The 17682-nt window shown below is 62.0% G+C and overlaps 1 protein-coding gene across 1 annotated transcript in view; it reads left to right on the forward strand.

Annotated features, from left to right (window-relative positions):
- The first annotated feature begins 16653 nt into the window (after positions 1–16653).
- The window catches only part of GRAMD4 (GRAM domain containing 4), a 56797-nt gene continuing 55768 nt past the window's right edge, over positions 16654–17682 (forward strand). Inside the window, exon 1 of the mRNA XM_036299137.1 lies at positions 16654–16853. Within this exon, the coding sequence (XP_036155030.1) occupies positions 16825–16853 (29 nt within the window). The 5' untranslated portion in view covers positions 16654–16824. The remainder of the gene's footprint in view (positions 16854–17682) is intronic.

Here is a 17682-nt window from a genome sequence, read left to right on the forward strand (position 1 = left end):
CACACACAAGCATGCACACATGCACACATGAGCACACACAGGCACACTCACACAGGCACGCACAGACACATGCACGCACACATATACACACACATGCACGCATGCGCACACACAGGCACACACATTATCATGAAGCCAGTGTGGGGGGCACTGCTGTCTCACGGCCTCATTTCTCCCCAGATCTCCCTTCTTCCTCTTTAGAGATACATTTCACAAGCGGTAACATTCACCCTTTTTATTTATTTTTTATTTTTAATATATATATATATTTTTATTTCAGAGAGGAGGAAGGAAGAGGGAGAGAGATAGAAACATAAATGATGAGAGAGAATCATCGATCGACTACCCCCTATACGCCCCACACTAGGGATTGAGTCCGCAACTCGGGCACGTGTCCTGACCAGGAATCGATCCGTGACCTCCTGGTTCATAGGTCGACGCTCACGCACTGAGCCACGCCGGCCGGGCAGTTTCACCCTTTTAAACTGCACACTCCCATGTTTCTTAGTCTATTCACAAGGTGTACAACCGCCACCACCATCTAGTTCCAGAACATTTTCATCACCTGAAAAACCCTGAACCATCAGCAGGCACCTCCGCCTCCTCCCTCCGCCCCCCGCATCGATGGCGGTGCCTGTTCGGATACGTCCTCTCCGGGTGGCCTTTGGTCCCCGCCCTTCACTCAGCACAGCACCCAAGACCCGCAGGTTGTAGTATGTGTGGGCGCTGCGCTCTGTTCACAGCCGCTTAACGTGCCCCCACATGGATCTGTCGTGTGTGTCCAGTCTTGTGCCGATGGATATTGGGGTTGTTTCCACTTTTTTTACATTTTAATGTTTTTATTGATTTTTTTTTAGAGAGAAAGGAAGGGAGAAGGAGAGAGAGATAGAAACATCATTGATGGGAGAAACATCATCGATCTGCTGCCTCCTGCACGCCCCACACTGGGGACCAAGCCTGCAACCCAGGCATGTGGCCTGACCAGGAATCGAACCAGTGACCTGCTGGTTCATAGGTCAACACTCAGCCAAATGTGCTACACTGGCTGGGCTGTTGCCACTCGTTGACTATTTTTAATAACCTTTACTTTCAAGGGGAGAAAAAAAGGCAAAGCACTTCTCTCTTCAAAATTGAGCACAAAATGGCTTTGCAATTATTCTTTATTTCTAGACTAGAGGCCTGGTGCACGAAATTCATGCAGGGGGGCGGGGTGTATCCTTCAGCCGGGCCTGCACCCTCTCACAATCCAGGATCGCTGGTTCCTACCACTAGCCTGCCTTCCTGCCTGCCTCATCACCCCTAACCACTCTGCCTGCCTGGTCGCCCCTAACTGCTCACCTGCCTGCCTGATCGCCCCTCACAGCCTCGGCCTCTGCCACCGTAGCTTTGTCCAGAAGGACATCCAGAATGATGTCCAGAAGGTCTTTCGGCTGTCTGGTCTAATTAGTATCTTTTATTATTATAGACTAGAGGCCCAATGCACGAAATTTGTGCAAAGGGCTTGGCCCTCGCAGCCCCAGCTGCCCCACAGCCCCGAAGCCCATGGCCCCGCCCACAGGAAGGTGGTTCCAGAAGGTCGTTCCACTGTCTGGTCTAATTAGCATATTGGCTCTTTATTATATAGGATTTTGACATTGTGACCACAACTGTGCTGTCATCAATAGCTCACAGGGGACTTTCCTTGGTCCCTATAGGCTACAGAGAGGGCCCCTAACCTGCTGGGGGCAGGATTGGCAGAATGAGGTGGAACCTGAGGCCTCCGCTCTCCTTCTCCTGCCTGGACACGACCCCTAGCCCTCTGACCCCCAGCCCCCTGACCCCTGGTTCCCTAACCCCCAGCTCTCTGACCCCCAGCTCTCTGACCCCCACAGTCCTCTAACCCCCAGCTCTCTGACCCTCAGCTCTCTGACCCTCACAGTCCTCTAACCCCCAGCTCTCTGACCCCCAGCCCCCTAACCCTCAGCTCTCTGACCCCCAGTTCCCTGATCCCCAGCCCCCTGTCTCCCAGCTCTCTGACCCCCAGTCCCCTGGCCCCCAGCCCCCTGACCCCCAGCTCTCTGACCCCCACAGCCCCCTGACCCCCAGCTCTCTGACCCCCACAGTCCCCTGACCCACAGCCCCCTGACCCCCAGCCCCCTGATGCTGTGGCCGGACCACAGGGCCTCTGCCTCCGGAAGCCATTTGGCAGGGTCACTCCAGCTGCCTGGCACCTGCCCTTGGATTTCTCCTTGTGTTCATTCATTCATTCACTCACTCATTCATTCACTATCCATCCAATGCCCTGTCCTCACCGAGAGCTGATTCTCGTGGGAGAACAGACCGTAAACCTGGGGAATATTGCGCGGCAGGAGGAGGAAGTAAAGGAGAGAGTGGCGGGCGGCCAGCGGGTGAGGCGTATAGTGACAGAGGGGCAGGATGGGAGGGTGCGGAGCGGCACTGGGGACACCTTGGGGAGCAGGAACAGCCAGCGCAGAAGCCCCGAGGCAGGAGTGGGGTCAGGGGGTGGGGAGGGTCACGGGGACGCGGCCGGGGTTGGGTTTCTCTTGGGCACCTGAGGGGGCGGCGCAGGGAGGTCTTATCTTCCGAACCATCGCTCCCACTGGTGGAGGCGCTGCAGAGGGTCCGGAGGCCACACGCCTGGGCACCCTGACGGGGACTTACCCCTGTGGAGGGGCAGGTGTCCGTGGAGGGGAGGCGTGGCGGAGCGTGGGCAGGGTTCTGAGAGGAGTCAGGGGGACCCGCCCATGGAGTAGAAGTGGGTTGGGCAAGAAAAAGAGAAACCGCTCAGCCGGTGTGGCTCAGTGGTCAGCTCACGAACCAGGAGGTCACAGTTCAATTCCCGGTCAGAGCACATGTCCGGGTTGCAGGTTCGATCCCCGGTAAGGGGCGTGCAGGAGGCAGCCGATCCATGATTCTCTCTCATCGTTGATGTTCCTATCTCTCTCCCTCTCCCTTCCTCTCTGAAATCAATAAAAATATATTAAAAAAGAAACAGAGAAACCAAGGTTCCCAAGGTCTGAGCTCGGTGATGAGTGATGGTGACCAGGCGCCCCGCCCCGGCCTCCTCTGACCCCCGTGGGGCCCTCACACCGTGCCTCCCTCCTGAAGCCCGTCCATGTACGCCCCGGCCACCGCCGTGCCGCCCTGGGAGGCAGGCAGTGAGAGCCGCGTGCTGGGAGGGCGCCCCCATCGGGGGACAGAGGGTGCCGCAGGAGGGGCAATGCCGGGGAAGGCCCACTCCGCGAGCAGAGGCTGAGGGATCGGCGCTATTTTTGCTGGGGGCGATGGAATGTCCTGCCCGGCCCCTTAGCAACACTCAACACCCGTCCGCTGCCCGGATGTGTTGGAAACAGAGCACAGGCCTGGGCTCTGGTGCCAGGGGCAGGGGGAGGGGCAGCTGCCCTGACAACCAGGGAGGGAGGTGGCTAGTCAGGCTGCTGGGCCAGGACAGGGCGCGGGGGTGCCCGTCCCCAGGGGACGCCTGACGCAGAGCCCGAGGACCCTGCCACCTCCGAGCTGGAGCCAGAGCCTGGGCCTGACCTCGCAGGGAACCCCTCATTCCGGAGCGTGGGAGCTTTGGCCCTCGGGCGCCTGAGATGGGGCAGGTCTGAGACCCTGCGGCTTCGAGCAAGAGGTTCTGCCTGAGGAGCCCAGTGCCGGGCGCTGGTGGCCAGCCCTCCCGGGAGGAAGGCGAGCGAAGGGAACCTGCTCTTCAAAGAGGCCTCTTTCTTGGGGGTCAGCGGAGACCCCAGGGGGACAGCTGGCCTGATGTTGGGGGGCTCTTGGCATCATCTAGGGGTGCAGGCCAGCACTGGCTCCGGCCCCCACCCTGCAGGGAGGAGGGCCCTGGGCAGGGCGCCAAGCCACGCCTGCTGGAACCCGGAGCTGCTGAGCTATGCGCTCCCTCCCTCCGGGGCAGCAGGCCCTGCCCTGATCAAAGGGAAGAAGATGGATGAGGCTGAAACCGGCCGTGCCACCTGCTGGCCTTGGGCGCAGGAGCTGGGGGCCCGCGGAGCTGAGAACCCCCCGTGCAGTTGCCCATGTGACACGCTGCCACCCGCGTCAGGGGAGGAGGGCAAGGAGGGGCAGTTGGCAGAGCATTTGGTTCCTGCGAGTTCCAACTTCTGCCCACACTGGCTAATTGGATGCTTGGCGTGACTCAGGTCCATGTGCTCCCCATCCACCGGGCCCCCTCATTGGCTGGCGCCCAGGAAGGTGGGTCTGGCTTGTTCGCCACCCTCTCCAGCTGTGTGCCCGGGACAGCTGACCTGCGCATCTTCCTCCATAGAGGCCGGAAAGGCGTCTGGCTTGGCGTTGCTGACCCTCCTGCAAACTCGCCTCGGCCTGCTCTGTTCCCGCGAAGGTGACCGCCTGGTGCAGAGCTTCACCATGTGGAAATAGGGCTCAGAGCGGCGAGGGGTGGGGTGCATGCCAAGGTCACAAGGGGAGGGATGGTGTGCCGAGGTCACATAACGGGGGCTGCTCAATGCCCCCTCTCCTCCCACTCCAGATATTTAAATGTTTGAAAGAGAAGAAGTGATAAAAGATGGAATCGGAAGAAAATTTTTAAAAAAGGAGAAAGAGACTATTAGAGATAAAGACCAGAACACCTCAGGGGGTTTTGCAAATGGCCCTGGCTGAGTGGTGAGAAGCCAGCCCGGCCGGCGTGGCTCAGTGGTTGAGCGTCGACCTATGAACCAGGAGGTCACAGTTCAATTCCCGGTCAGGACACATGCCTGCATTGTGGGCTTGATCCCCAGTGTAGGATGTGCAGGAGGCAGCCGATCCATGATTATCTCTCATCATTGATGTTTCTATCTCTCTCCCTCTCTTCCTCTCTAACATCAATAAGAATCCTATCTAATAAAGACAGAATATGCAAATTGACCATCGCTATGCGACAAAGATGGCGGCAGCCGGGCCAGCGTTCTGTTCCGCCCGCTCGCAGAGGGCCTGAGGGCAGCGCGGGCAGCGTGAGCAGGCCTGGGGCAGGACACCTGGCTGCTTGGAATGCTCTCTCTTAACAGCTACAAAAATAGTTCAACTTTCCTGAGACCACAGTATGAGGAAGCCCAAATTAGCCCCAGGGAGGAAAGGCCCTGTTGAGGATGCTGATCAGGTTGTAGCCTAGCCTCATTCATAGGAAATGCACACTGGAGTATTTAGACGCCATGGGAAGGGAGGGAGGGGCCTCTGGCCAGAGGCCAGGGCGTGGGACGCTGGCATCCTTGCAGGCCAGGCTGAGGGACCTCTTCCACCCCCCACCCCCGTGCATGAATTTCATGCACCGGGCCTCAAGTGTGTCCTATATAATAAAAGCCTAATATGCTAAGTGTCCAGTCGTCTGGTCGTCTATTCAACCAATCAAAGCATAATATGCTAATGATATGCTAAGGCCGCTCAACTGATCGCTATACATGCACTGACCACCAGGAGGCAGATGCTCTGACTGGTAGGTGAGCTTGCTGCTGGGGTCCTGCCAGTGGGGACTGAGCAAGACGGGCCGTACATGCCCTGGAGCCCTCCTGCAGTCCCTCCCCAGCCGGCCAACCTCCCGTGTCCCTCCCTGGCCTGGTACATTAGTGGGGTCCCTCAGGCTGGCCTGTGCCCTCTCGCAATCTGGGACCCCTTGGAGGGTGTCGGAGAGCTGGTTTCAGCCTGATCCTGCAGGCCAGGCCGAGGGACCCCACTGGTGCGTGAATTCGTGCACCGGGCCTCTAGTTCAAACAGAGGAAGCAAGGTGACAGCCTGGGCACAACACCCAGAATGAGCGATGGCTCCACTTCTGGCAGCAAGGTGATCAGATCCCCTGAAATGCAGAATGTTCCCGGATTCTGGGCTCTGTTTACACATAGGCCATGGCCTGGGCAAGCTCCTACCCACCCCACCCCCACCCACAAAAGGGACAAACGAAAGAACAGCTGGGACCAGAGAGGTGGACACAGCCTTTCCCTGGATGCTCCTGAGAAAGGGTGGAGGGCGGAGAGGGGGGCACCCAGGACTCCCACCTCAGGCTGAGGTCCTCAGAGGAGGGCGCCCTCTTTAGGGGAGCGTGGTCCCGAGGAAAGCTGCCTGCAGCCCAGGGCGGGACCGGAACGTGGGGCCTGCCTCAGTGCCCAGGTAGGAACAGAACACTCATGTCCCTGGGGGACGACACCATGCAGCGCTGGAGTGAAGTCGCCGCACAGACGGGACCCCCCAGCCAGGGAGGTACGTGCGCAGCCTGGGCTGGGGGTGCCCCGTTAGGACTGTCAGGGCCAAACAACTCCTTTCGGGAGGAGAGCGCCCCATGGAGGCCTCCGGGTTCCTGGGGTGACGCTCGGCCAACACCAAACTCGGGAAAAAATGACGAAGCGCAGGAAACAATGAAGACTTAGCTGTTCCCAGACTTCAGATATGTAAACGGTTGAAATAGAAGAAGCGATAAAAGATGGAACAGGCAGGACCTTTTTAAAAAAGGAAAAGGAGACTATTAGAGAAAAGGACCAGACCGATTTGGAAAACAGCCAAGTAGCACTTTTACAAATGAAACTGTAAATGTTGAAACTTTAAACTCCACGAATTAAACAGCTGAAGAGAGAATCAGTGAATGGGAGGATGGAGCTGAGGAAATTTTCTGGGAAGCACCGTACAACGGTAAGAAGGCAGGAAATGTGACGAGAGGTCAGGAGGCCGAAGGACGTGCACCCGATTGTAAGTGCAGACCTGGAGGAGGGAGGGACTGGGCTGTTCCAGGCAGAGGGAGCAGCACGTGCCAGGCCCTGGGGAGCCCACCCAAAGCCCGTGGGTAGAGCCCTGGCTCTGTTGCCGGCCTGGTGCAGGGCGAGGCCGGGGCCCGGATGTTTCAGACACGGTTCCTGCCTGAGCAGCAGGTGGTCGGTGGGGAGCCAGCGGCCATGAGCCAGCTGCGCTGCTGCCGGGCCAGCTCACATCCCCTTCGACGGCTATCTGCACCCCCTTCTCCACTCCTACTCCCAGGCCATGTGGTCCAGGTAGAGCTCACCCCCGTCCTTCATGTCTGGGGTGTTGGTGGATGACTCAGCCAGGTCGGCTATAGCCAGGGAGGCCCCCTTCTGACGCTGTTTGTAGAGCAGCCGGGCAGCGGAAAGGTCCAGTTCTGCCAGGGCTGCCGACGTGGAAAGAGGCAGACCCTTTGGTCCTGGATCCAGCCGTGCCTGAGGCTGCCCGGGACTTGGCACGGACACGTGTTAATACGTTTCCTCTTCTGCTTGAGCCTCTCTGAGTGGGCGCTCCTGTCACATGTAACTTCGTGCTCCATCCATGTCACATAGGGAGCCCCAAGGCCAGAGACCCCACGGAGACCCCTGGCCCGGCCTGGGGGCCAGGGATGCTTCCCCGAGGAGGTGACAGCTGGGCTAGGCCTGGACGGCATGTGGTGGTTAGCCGGGGGAGAGGGTGTGCCGGGCAGGCTGGGGCGGGCACTGGCTGTCTTCCCAGCAGTCAGTGCAGCTCACGGGGTGCGGGCTCTGCCCAGGCAGGCCCGGGGCTCCTAGGCTGGCTCTCAGCAGCCCAGGTGATGGCCTTGGGCCCTGGCAGGGGCTGGAGGCCTAGAGGGAGTGACACTCACAAGAACTGCACGGGGGTGGGGCAGGTCATGCTGGTGTTAGGCCCCGAGCTCAGGATTCAGCTGAAGGACGTGAGGGGAGCGTGCAGCCCACCCGTTCCTCCAGCCTCCAGCCTGTCACTGCCAGCTCGCGCCGCCCGGCCCAGCCCACATGCACCTCCTCCGGGAAGCCTTCCCTGACCACCAGGCAGGATGCTCCTTCCTGCCTCTCAGGGTCCTTGGAACCCAGGACCCCGCACAGATCGCAGGTCCCAGGCTGTCATGGGACGCGGTGACTTGCGTGCGTGTGGCATGTCCCTCTGTTCACCTGTCAGCCCGGCCGCCGCCGGGACCTGCCTGAGCGCCGGCGTAAATGAGTAATGAGGTCGGATGCGGTGTCCCGGCTCCAGTTACACCCCATTCACCAGGGCCCGGCACTGGCTCAAATGCTGGAAGCACTCCCTCACCGGCTGCTCCTCATAACCCCGCGTGGCATGTTCTGCTTGATCCCTGCTTCCCAGGCGAGGATGCGGGCACAGAGAGGCTCAGTAACCTGGCCAGAGTCACACAGCCTGTGTGCAGCAGAACCGGGGACAAGCCCAGGCAGGCCCCAGGACCCCCCCATAGCACCCCCACGGGCAGGGCGGGCACCAAGGGCACCGGAGGCCAAGCAGCCAGGGCCAGGCCCTCCTCCCTCCTGGTCTGTCTCTTCCCCCTTAAGCCAGGAGCCAGGGCCTCGGGCCTCGAAGGGCTTATTGTTCCCCAGGCTCCTGGAGCTGCAGCACCTCCTTCCTGGGAGGCAGCCGCCCCGCCCCCGCCCTCCTGGAGGGGAGGCTGAGCTGTGGGCTGTGGCTGCACCAGGCTGTGGGCTGCAGGGCCCAGCCTCGATGGGGGGAGGCCGGCTGGGCAGTGCCCTGGGCCTCCAGCTTCCCCACTGACGGCGGGCGCTGGGGGGCCCAGGACCTGCTCAGGGATCCAGTCCCAGCCCCGGCCCTTGAATGCGGCTCTGGCTGGGGGGCCCTGGGTGCCCGGGGCAGCAGGCGGCTCCCTGACTGCCAGGCCTCCTCGGGGTCCTGCGGGAGAGCTGGCGCCGGGCCTCACTGATGGTGGCGCTGGGGGCAGCCACGTCTGACAGGCGTGACTGGGCTGGGCGGTCAGTCGCATGACCCACTGATGGCGGCACTGCAGGATCAGCCAGGACGGTAGCTGCCGCAGGACGTGAGGCCCAGAGCAACTGGATTAATTAGCCTCCCAGGAATTGAGGCGGGTGGAGAGGGGTGAGGATGCAGAGGGAGGCCTGGGGCCTGGGGTCCCGGGGGCCTGGGAGGGCTTAGAGGCCTGTGGGGGAGTCTAGGAAACCTTGGGGAGTCTGGGATCTTGGGAGACCTTGAGGAATCTTGGGGGGCCTTTAGAGGCCTTGAGGGGTCATGGGGGCCTTGGGGATGGGGGCCCTCGAGGGGCCTTGGGGGAAATGTTTGGGTCTGGGGAGGCCTGGGGAAGTTGGGGGCCTACATGGGCTCCTAGCACTTTCATCTCTACCTGCTTTCTAGCCTGTTCGTTTGTGCTTCAGAAACGGGGCCCCAGGTCCCGACAGGTCCCCGCTGTGTGCTTCTGCCAGCCCAGGCCCGCGCGGGAGTGAAGGCTCCGGGTTCGGTGAGTGGTGGCTCTGCCGGAGGTGGCGGTGCCCAGCGAACCCTGAGTGATGGCTGGGGCCGATCCCGCGGGCACGGCCACGTGGCCAGAGTCCTTGGAACGGGGCTAGGTCAGCGGAGGGGCTGGATTCTTCCTTTCGTTTGATTTAAATTAATTTCAATGGAAACGTGCAGCTGGGGTGGGGCAGTGGCCGCCATACGGGGCAGAGGTGGTGGCGGGATCGGTCAGGCTCCGTGTGCCTGGGCAGGCGGCTCCCTGGGCGCAGTGGGCCCCACTCAGAGTCGCCTCGGGCTGCTGGTGGGTGCTGCCCGCCCTCGCCCTGAAGCCCTGGATGCTACTCAGACCCCATCGTTGCTTCCTCGTCTGTCGGCTGGAATGCCCTAGAGCAGCGGTTCTCAACCTTCCTAACGCCGCGACCCTTTCATACAGCTCCTCATGTGGTGGTGACCCCCAACCATAAAATTATTCTCGTTGCTACTTCATAACTGTCATGTTGCTACTGTTATGAATCATAATGTAAATATCTGATATGCAGGATGTATTTAGGTGACCCCTGTGAAAGGGTCCTTCGACCCCCAAAGGGGTCGCGACCCACAGGTTGAGAACCGCTGCCCTAGAGAGAGCTGCCCTCATCAGCTGCGTCACTAAGGTGACACGCAGGGGAGAGAAGGGAAGTGCTGGTTCCTCTCCGTTTTGTATCAGTGTCAGCGAGACGGCTGCTTCCCGGGCCCCTGTGAATGCGAACCGCGGGCCTCATTCAAGGCCCGAGGACCCCAGCACCTCGATGTGTTTCCCTCCCCGGCATCGACCGTCCTGCTCAGGGCCCCAGTGGTCCCTTCCCTGCCCAGCCGGAGGCTGCTCCGTGGCCTCTGGGTCATTTTGACCTGGCCCCCGTGGTCTTGGACAGCTTCTTGCATGTTTGGTGTGATAAGATGTTCCAGGCTTATCTTCCTTGAAAGATTAAATATACCTATATCTACACCTACATCTACATCTACATCTACATCTACATCTACATCTACATCTACATCTACATCTATATCTCTCTATCTATATATATATTTAGAAAGAAAGGGAGAGGCCGGGAGAGATAGAAACACTGATGAGAGAGGAACATCGGTCGACTGCCTCCTGCATGCCCCCTACAGGGGATGGAGCCCACAGCCCAGGCGTGTGCCCTGAGCCGGAATCAACCAGGGACACACCCAATCAGCTGAGCCACACCCGCCAGGGCCCAGCTTCTGATGTGAAACCATGTTTCTATGTCCAGTGAACCCCCCGGACCCCCCTTCTCGCACCCTCCACATGCTTCCCGCGTCCGCATCATCCCAGGGATGGTCACCTCGAAGGATGAAATGCAGTCACTGCTCATCCCGTCCTGTTCTCTTGTCGGCTTCGTTCAGGAAAGGCTTTGGGAGCACTAACCCTGGGCAGGAACCGCGTCTCTGCAGCCTTCAGTGGGGGGTGGGGTGGGGTGGGGGTGGGGGTGGGGGCCGTATTTTGTAGGCCCCCCGGGCTCGCAGGCTCTCTCCTCGGCCGTGTGGAACCCGTCTTCCGGTGTGAAGCACAGCTGTCGACGCGCCAGTGGCGGTCTGGTCTTTTTCCCTGTGAGTGACAGGGTTTTGTTTTTAACCAGGGTGTCCAAAGGACATTCACTTCTCTCCCTTTAAAGTTCCGCCGTCTCCCCGCCTCTGTCTCGGCGGGTGCCAGCCGGGGCAGTTTCCCTTCTGTGGGGCGTGCTCTTTCATTAAGTGGCTTCCAGGTTGTTCTGAAATTTTGTTTTAAAACCCGGAGCAGGCCTGGAAGGACGGCCGGGTGCGTGTCCCCGTGGGGAGGCTCTGCCTCGGCTCCCACACCTCCGTCCCACCGCGGACCCTTTGATCTCAGTCCTTTTGGATGAAAGAGCCTCCCGCGTCCCGCTCTGCTCGTCTGGAGGCCTCATCTGTGTGTCTCTTCCTGCGGCGCCCTTCGGCTCTGCCCTCGTCCGTCGGGGATGGCTTTGCTCTCATCTCCAGCTCTTCCCCATCCCTCCGCGCACATGCTCTTTTCCGCCCAGCACCTATGTCCTGGGCATTGCTAATTCTGAACGATGTTGTTCTTTCATGATTCCCATCACGGTCTTAATGCTTTGGCCTCCGTGTTCACGCGTTTGGTGGGCAAGTCTGTCTGACGCACTGTCGCATCCCGTGGCGGGCTGTCCCCCTCCTCGGGCCACCGCCACGTGTGGCTGCTTACGTCTGAATTAATTACAGTGGAAGAATCAGCCCTCGCCGGTGTGGCTCAGTGGATAGAGCGTCGGCTGCGGACTGAAGGGTCCCGGGTTTGATTCCCGGTCAGGGCACAGGCTGTGGGCTCGATCCCCAGTAGGGGGCGTGCTGGAGGCAGCCGACCCATGATTCTCTCTCATCATTGATGTTTCAGTTTCTCCCTCTCCCTTCCTCTCTGAAATCAATAAAAATATTTTTTTAAATAAATAAAATAAAACGGAACAATCACAAGTTCAGTGTCTCATTCCCACCAACCACATTTCACGTGCTCAACAACCGCGTGTGGCTCTGCATTGGGATGTGCAGATAGAGGGTATGTCCATCATTCTAGAAAGTTCTAGTGGACAGAGCTGGTCCATGGGTCACAATTCTATCTTACTCTCTCTCTTTTTTTAAAAAAATATTTTTATTGATTTCAGAGAGGAAGGGAGAAGAAGAGAGAAATAGAAACATCAGTGAGGAGAGAGAATCATGGATCAGCTGCCTCCTGCACGCCCCCCCACTGGGGATCGAGCCTGCAACCTCGGCATGTGCCCTGACGGGGAATCAAACCCGGGACCCTTCAGTCTGCAGGCCGACGCTCTACCCACTGAGCCACACCGGCCAGGGCTTACTCTTTTTCTGTCATAACTTGTGTATAGAGTCCTCCAGCCCGTCTGCTACAATCCCTTGGGGCCGCCCCCCCCCCCCACTGGCCACCTCTGCTCACAGCCCCCCCATCCCTAACCCCCCACGCCCACCCAGTCTCAGGGGCCCAAGGACACAGAGGGCTGTTTCCACCACCTCCTCCCTCTGGCCTGGGCCAGGCCCGCTCTCCTCCCACAGCCCCGCCCCCAGACTGGGGCACACCCCCCCTGCTCCCCCAGCCCCAGGGACCACTTGGGCAGGCACAGTGCGGTCAGTGAGGGCCAGGTCTGACTTTGGCCGCCTCTGCGTGGTTGTGGTCCGGGTGAGGGGCGAGAAGGAAGGAGGCCTGCAAAGTAGGGAAACTGAGGCTCAGAGCCGTGGGCAGGCTCAGCAAGGTCACACAGCAGGTAAGACCCAGAGCCTACATCCAGGCTAGCGGTGGCCGGGTCCCTGTGCCCTCCCAGGGGAGCAGAGGCAGGACGTCTAAGGAGGGGGCCCTGCCCACGTGGCCTAAGTGGTGCCCGCACCTGCCCAGGGGTGGCAGGAGGATTGGGCCAACCGGCTGGCCCAGGGCATGGCGCCGGGCCCTGCACTTCAGCCTGTCGCCACCAGGGGGCGCACCCCGTTAGGCTCAGAAGCCAGAACAGAGAGTTTGCGCGGCACCCCCTGCTCCAGGCCTGCAGGCTGGGGGGCGCTCTGCTGCCTGGCCTCCCTGGGGCCTGGAGCCCAGCCCAGGAACCCCCACTCCGCAGGGCAGGGAGCACAGCCTCCCTCCGACCACAGAGGGAAAGCCCTGCACGCCGTGCTTCCTCCACCGGGGGGCGCTCGCTGCTCCACCTCAGCCTTTCTGAGGCGCGGAACCTGGAAAGCTGGGACGAAGTTGGGGAACTTACCGGTGGCTTTTTATGAATTTATTTTTTAAGATAGGTGTATTGGTGTCAGAGGGAGGGAGAGGGAGAGGGAGAAACGTCCGTGATGAGAGAGAATCATGGACCGGCTGCCTCCTGCGCGCCCCACACTGGGGACCCAGCCCGCAACCCCGGGCCCGCGCCCTGACCGGGAATCGAACCGTTTCCTCCTGGTTCGCAGGCCCATGCTCAACCGCTGAGCCACGCCGGCCGGGCCTGATGGCAGTTTAAAGTGAGGCAACACGGGAATGATGTTCCTGGGGCCCTCCGGCCACTCAGTAGAAGCTTGCTGAGTGCCTACTATGTGCAAGGCACTCCCAGGTGCTGAAGTGCAAACGTGCTGATTCACGCAGAATGGAGGACCAGCAGCCTCCAGCCCCCGGGCCGCAGGCAGCCCTGACCCTGCGCCTGTCGCCCTCGGCCTCCCCTCCCAGCTGTGCCCACCTCCTCGGTGGGAACCACGCGGGCGTTGGTAGAGACCCAGCGGTGGGCACCTCACTTCTTCACTTTACAGGAAACCAAGGCTCAGAGGGTCAGGTGGGGTGGCCAAAGGTGGAAGGAGCCTGGGCCAGCGGCTGTGGGGAGGCAGCAGGTCCCTGAGGTGGCTGAGGGCTGTGGCTGGCGCAGAATCCAAGGTGGGGCCACCGCTCTGAGGCCAGTGTCCAAGTCCAAAGGGTGGGATGGCTGGGGGGGCAGGGACAAGAGGAGGGACAAGGAGAGGCTGTGGCTCAGGGCCAGGCTGAACGAGGAAGCCCCACTGGCAGCGGGGCCTGGCTGGGAGGGGCCTGGGGGCAGGCTGGCCCCTCTGAAACAGTCCAGGATGGACAGAATGGCCCCGTGGGAGCTCAGAGGAAAGGGGCAGTCTGGGCAGGCTTCCTGGAAGAGGCGTGCCTGAAAAGAGCAGAAAGTGGTGAGATGGTTTGTCTCAGTGGATAGTGCGTCGGCCTGCGGACTGAAGGGTCCTGGGTTCGATTCCAGTCAGGGCATACGCCCGGGTTGTGGGCTCGATCCCTGGTGAGGGTGTGCAGGAGGCGGCTGATCCATGATTCTCTCTCATTATTGATGTCTCTCTCTCTCTCTCTCTCTCTCTCTCCTTTCCTCTCTGAAATCAGTAAAAATATATTAACAAAAGGAAAAGGAGGAAGTGGTGAGATGGCCAGGGCAGAACCAGCGCCCCTGGGTTTACAGACGGACAGCGCACTGAGCACCTGCTGTGGCCCTGGGCTCGGAGGCTGAGTCCAGTGGGGCCGGTGCAACGTCGCTCAGGCAGAGCACGGTTGGCGGGAGAGACAGGCCTACAGGCAAAGCCACCCATGGCCTTGGTGCTGGGATGGGAGGAGCCGAGAGCCCAAGCCCGGCTGGCTAGTCAGAAGGTGCCAGCTGGAGCCAGCGAAGGGGGGGAGCGGGGAGAGCACACCAGGCAGGGTCCGCGCCTGTGCAAAGGCCCTGAGGTTAGAGATGGGCATTGGACGCGTCCGTATGCAGCCCAGGCCGGCCCTGCTCTAGGTGCTGAGGAGCCCGCAGGATGGAAACAGGGGGCGTCCTGCCCGTGGAGCTGACATGCCAGTTGGGGGACGGAAAACGCACAGAACACATCTGGGCATGAAGGAGGGTGTGGGCAGTTTCCTCCGGCCCCTATCACATATTGCCACACACGGAGTGGCGTGAAATAACACGCGTTTCCTCTCTTCCAGTCCCGCAGGTCGGAGTCCTGAGTGGGGTCCGCAGGGCTAGTTCCTTCGGGACACTCTCGGGGGCACGGGGCACCCATTTCCCATCTCCTCCAGCTTCGAGAGGCGGCGGGATCCTTGGCTGTACCCCCTCCTCCACCTTCCGGCCAGCAGGACAGCATCTTCGGCTCCAGCTCTAGCTCTCCTGACCTCCGGTTCCACGGTTGCAGCTCCTCAAATCCTGACCCTCCTGCCTCCCTCTTGTAATTCCAGGGGGATCTTTACGACGACAATGCCGTTGGACCCCCCCTGGATACCTAGGAACCCTCTCCATCTCTGGACCCTTAACATAACCACATCTGCAAGGTCCCTGCTGTCGGGTAAGGCAACAGTCCCAGGGGCCGGTGAGCTGGGCATGGATGTCTAGGGGACTTCATTCCACCTGCCACAGTGTATTAGAAAGGAAGAGGGCCCTGACTGGTGTGGCTCAGTGGATAGAGCGTCGGCCTGTGGACTAAAGGGTCTCGGGTTCGATTCTGGTCAAGGGCATGTACCTTGGTTGCGGCACATCCCCAGGAGGCAGGAGGTTGTGTGCAGGAGGCAGATGATGGATGTTTCTCTTTCATCGATGTTTCTCACTCTCGATCCCTCTCCCTGCCTCTCTGTAAAAAATCAATAAAATATATTTAAAAAATACAATAAAATAAAATAAAAAAGAAAGGGCAAGGGACAAAGCCAGAGAGGAGGAGAGGAGGGGGATGGAGCAGTTTTAAGGGGATGGGCAGGGTGGACCTCAAGGGAAAGCAGCCTTGAGCAAAGACCTGAGGAGGAGGAGGGCGGCGCTGCAGATCCTGGAGCTGGAGAGCAGGCCGGGGTGCCTGGGGTGGCCCAGCAGGAGGAGGGCAGCGGGACCTGCAATCAGAGAAGCGGGGCAGGTGGGCTGGCGAGGACCGTGCAGGTCCCACCTGCTTCCCCGCGGAGGAGGGGTGGGCGAGGCGGGTCTGTGGGAACCCTGCTCCCTTGCAGGCCAGGGGTGAGCGGGGCTCGGGACCAGCAAGTCCCCCTAGAGATCTTGCTCTGGGTACAGTGGGAGCAAGGAGCTCGGGCTGTGTGAAGGGCTCCACCCCCGACCCCCAGAGGTGCGATGGGAGCGCGGGGGGTGGGGGGGTGGGGGTGGGGGTGGGTAGCAGGCCTGGGCAGGGGCGTTCTCTACGCAGGGGTCTCCGTGACCCCTGAGATCACTGGCCCCCACTAGTGGGCACTGAGCTCCTTCCTGCATCTGCAGAATAAATGCAGTCCCTGATGGGCGTTCAGCGGGCGGGCCTCGGGCGAGGTGACAGCGCGGGAGTGCTGGTGCGTGCATGGCTGTGCGCCTGGCTGTGCGCGAGGCCACCCTCTGCCGAGCCAGACGCGCGAGATCGCGTGGCGGTGACCGCGAATGGCGGGCGGACAGGCTGGGGCCGCCGCGCGTGCACGTGGGTGCTGTTGGCCCGGACGCACGTGGGCCACCCAAACAAAGGCTGCCCCGCGTGACCGAACTCGCGCGCGCGCACGGAACCGCTAGGGCAAGCGCGCTCCCGTTGTCCTCAGCCTGATGCGCGGGGAGGAGCGGGTGGGGCGGCGCGCGGGGTGGGGCGGCCCCTTTAAGGCGCGGCGCGGGGCGGGGCTGTGCGGCTCTCAGGGGCAGGTGGCGGCGCGCGGGATGGGGCGGCCCCTTTAAGGCGCGGCGCGGGGCGGGGCTGTGCGGCTCTCAGGGGCAGGTGGCGGCGCGCGGGGTGGGGCGGCCCCTTTAAGGCGCGGCGCGGGGCGGGGCGGTGCGGCTCTCAGGGGCAGGTGGCGGCGCGCGGGGGGGGGCGGCCCCTTTAAGGCGCGGCGCGGGGCGGGGCGGGGCGGCGCGGGGCGGGGCGGCGGCTGCGCAGGCCGGGCCGGGGGCGCGCAGACTCCGCGCAGCGGGACGCGAGCGCGCGACCTGGCGCCGCCGCCGCCGCCGCCGCCGCCGCCGCCGCCTCCGCGCTCGTGGCCGGGACCCGCGGGGCCGCCTCCTCCGCGCTCCCCGGCGCCGCTGGGCTCCAGGGCGGGCGGCAGGTGCAGCGCGGCCGGGCGGCCGGCGAGGAGGTCGCCGCGACGGCGGGTGGATGAGAGTTGGCCCCGACCTCCGTTCAGGGTAAGTGGCGCGCGCGGACGCCCACGCAGCCCCGGACAGACCCACGGACACGCTCCCGGCACTGCCGGCGCGGCCGCGTCCTGACGCGCTCGGCCACGTCCTCCCCGCGCCCGGAGCCCGCGGCCCTGGGAGCAGGGCCCCCCGCGGCGCGCCCCGCACACACGCCCCCGGCCCCGCGGGTCCCGCGCCCGGTGTCCCCAGGTCTGCGCCCCGCCAGGCCCACCGGGGGAAGACGGGCGCTGCGGGCGCGGGGTCCGGGCTGGGTGGTGCTGGAGGGGCCGAATCACTGAGGCCAGACGGGGGCGTGGGCGCTGCGAATATCGCCTTCCGGACCCAGGCCACCCTTTGGGGCGCAGGAGAGGAGGCGGAAGCCCCCCCCCCCCCCCCCCCCCCCGGGCCCTGCGACCTCTGAGGCGACCCCGCCAGAAGTTTCGGGCCTTCGCCCACTCCCTGCGCCCCTCCTCTGCCCCCGCCCCTCCCTTTGTTTGGGATGTTTTGTCAGTGGGCTCTGCTGGGCCCAGCCCATGTGCAGGAGAGGAGGTGGGGTGTCCTGTGGCACCCCCAGCCTGGGCCCTCCCTGCCCGGAGCCGGCCCTGCACCTCTGCAGGCGGAGGAGCACCACCCCCCAGGGCTAGAGACCTGGTGGGGGGAGCCCCTCTGGAAGCTGGATCGGTCAGCAGCCCTACATTTCCAGAGGTGAGGGGGAGGGCGATGGCATTTGGGGGACATCTTTTGCAGCATGGGGTTCCCTCTTGGCCTTCCTCGTGTGGGTGGAGAGGAAATCCAGAGCCTGAGCCTCTTCCGCACCCCATCAGCCCAGCCTGGGGCT

The sequence above is a fragment of the Myotis myotis genome, unplaced genomic scaffold (genome assembly GCF_014108235.1).
Source record: "Myotis myotis isolate mMyoMyo1 unplaced genomic scaffold, mMyoMyo1.p scaffold_m19_p_3, whole genome shotgun sequence".
NCBI lineage: Eukaryota > Metazoa > Chordata > Mammalia > Chiroptera > Vespertilionidae > Myotis > Myotis myotis.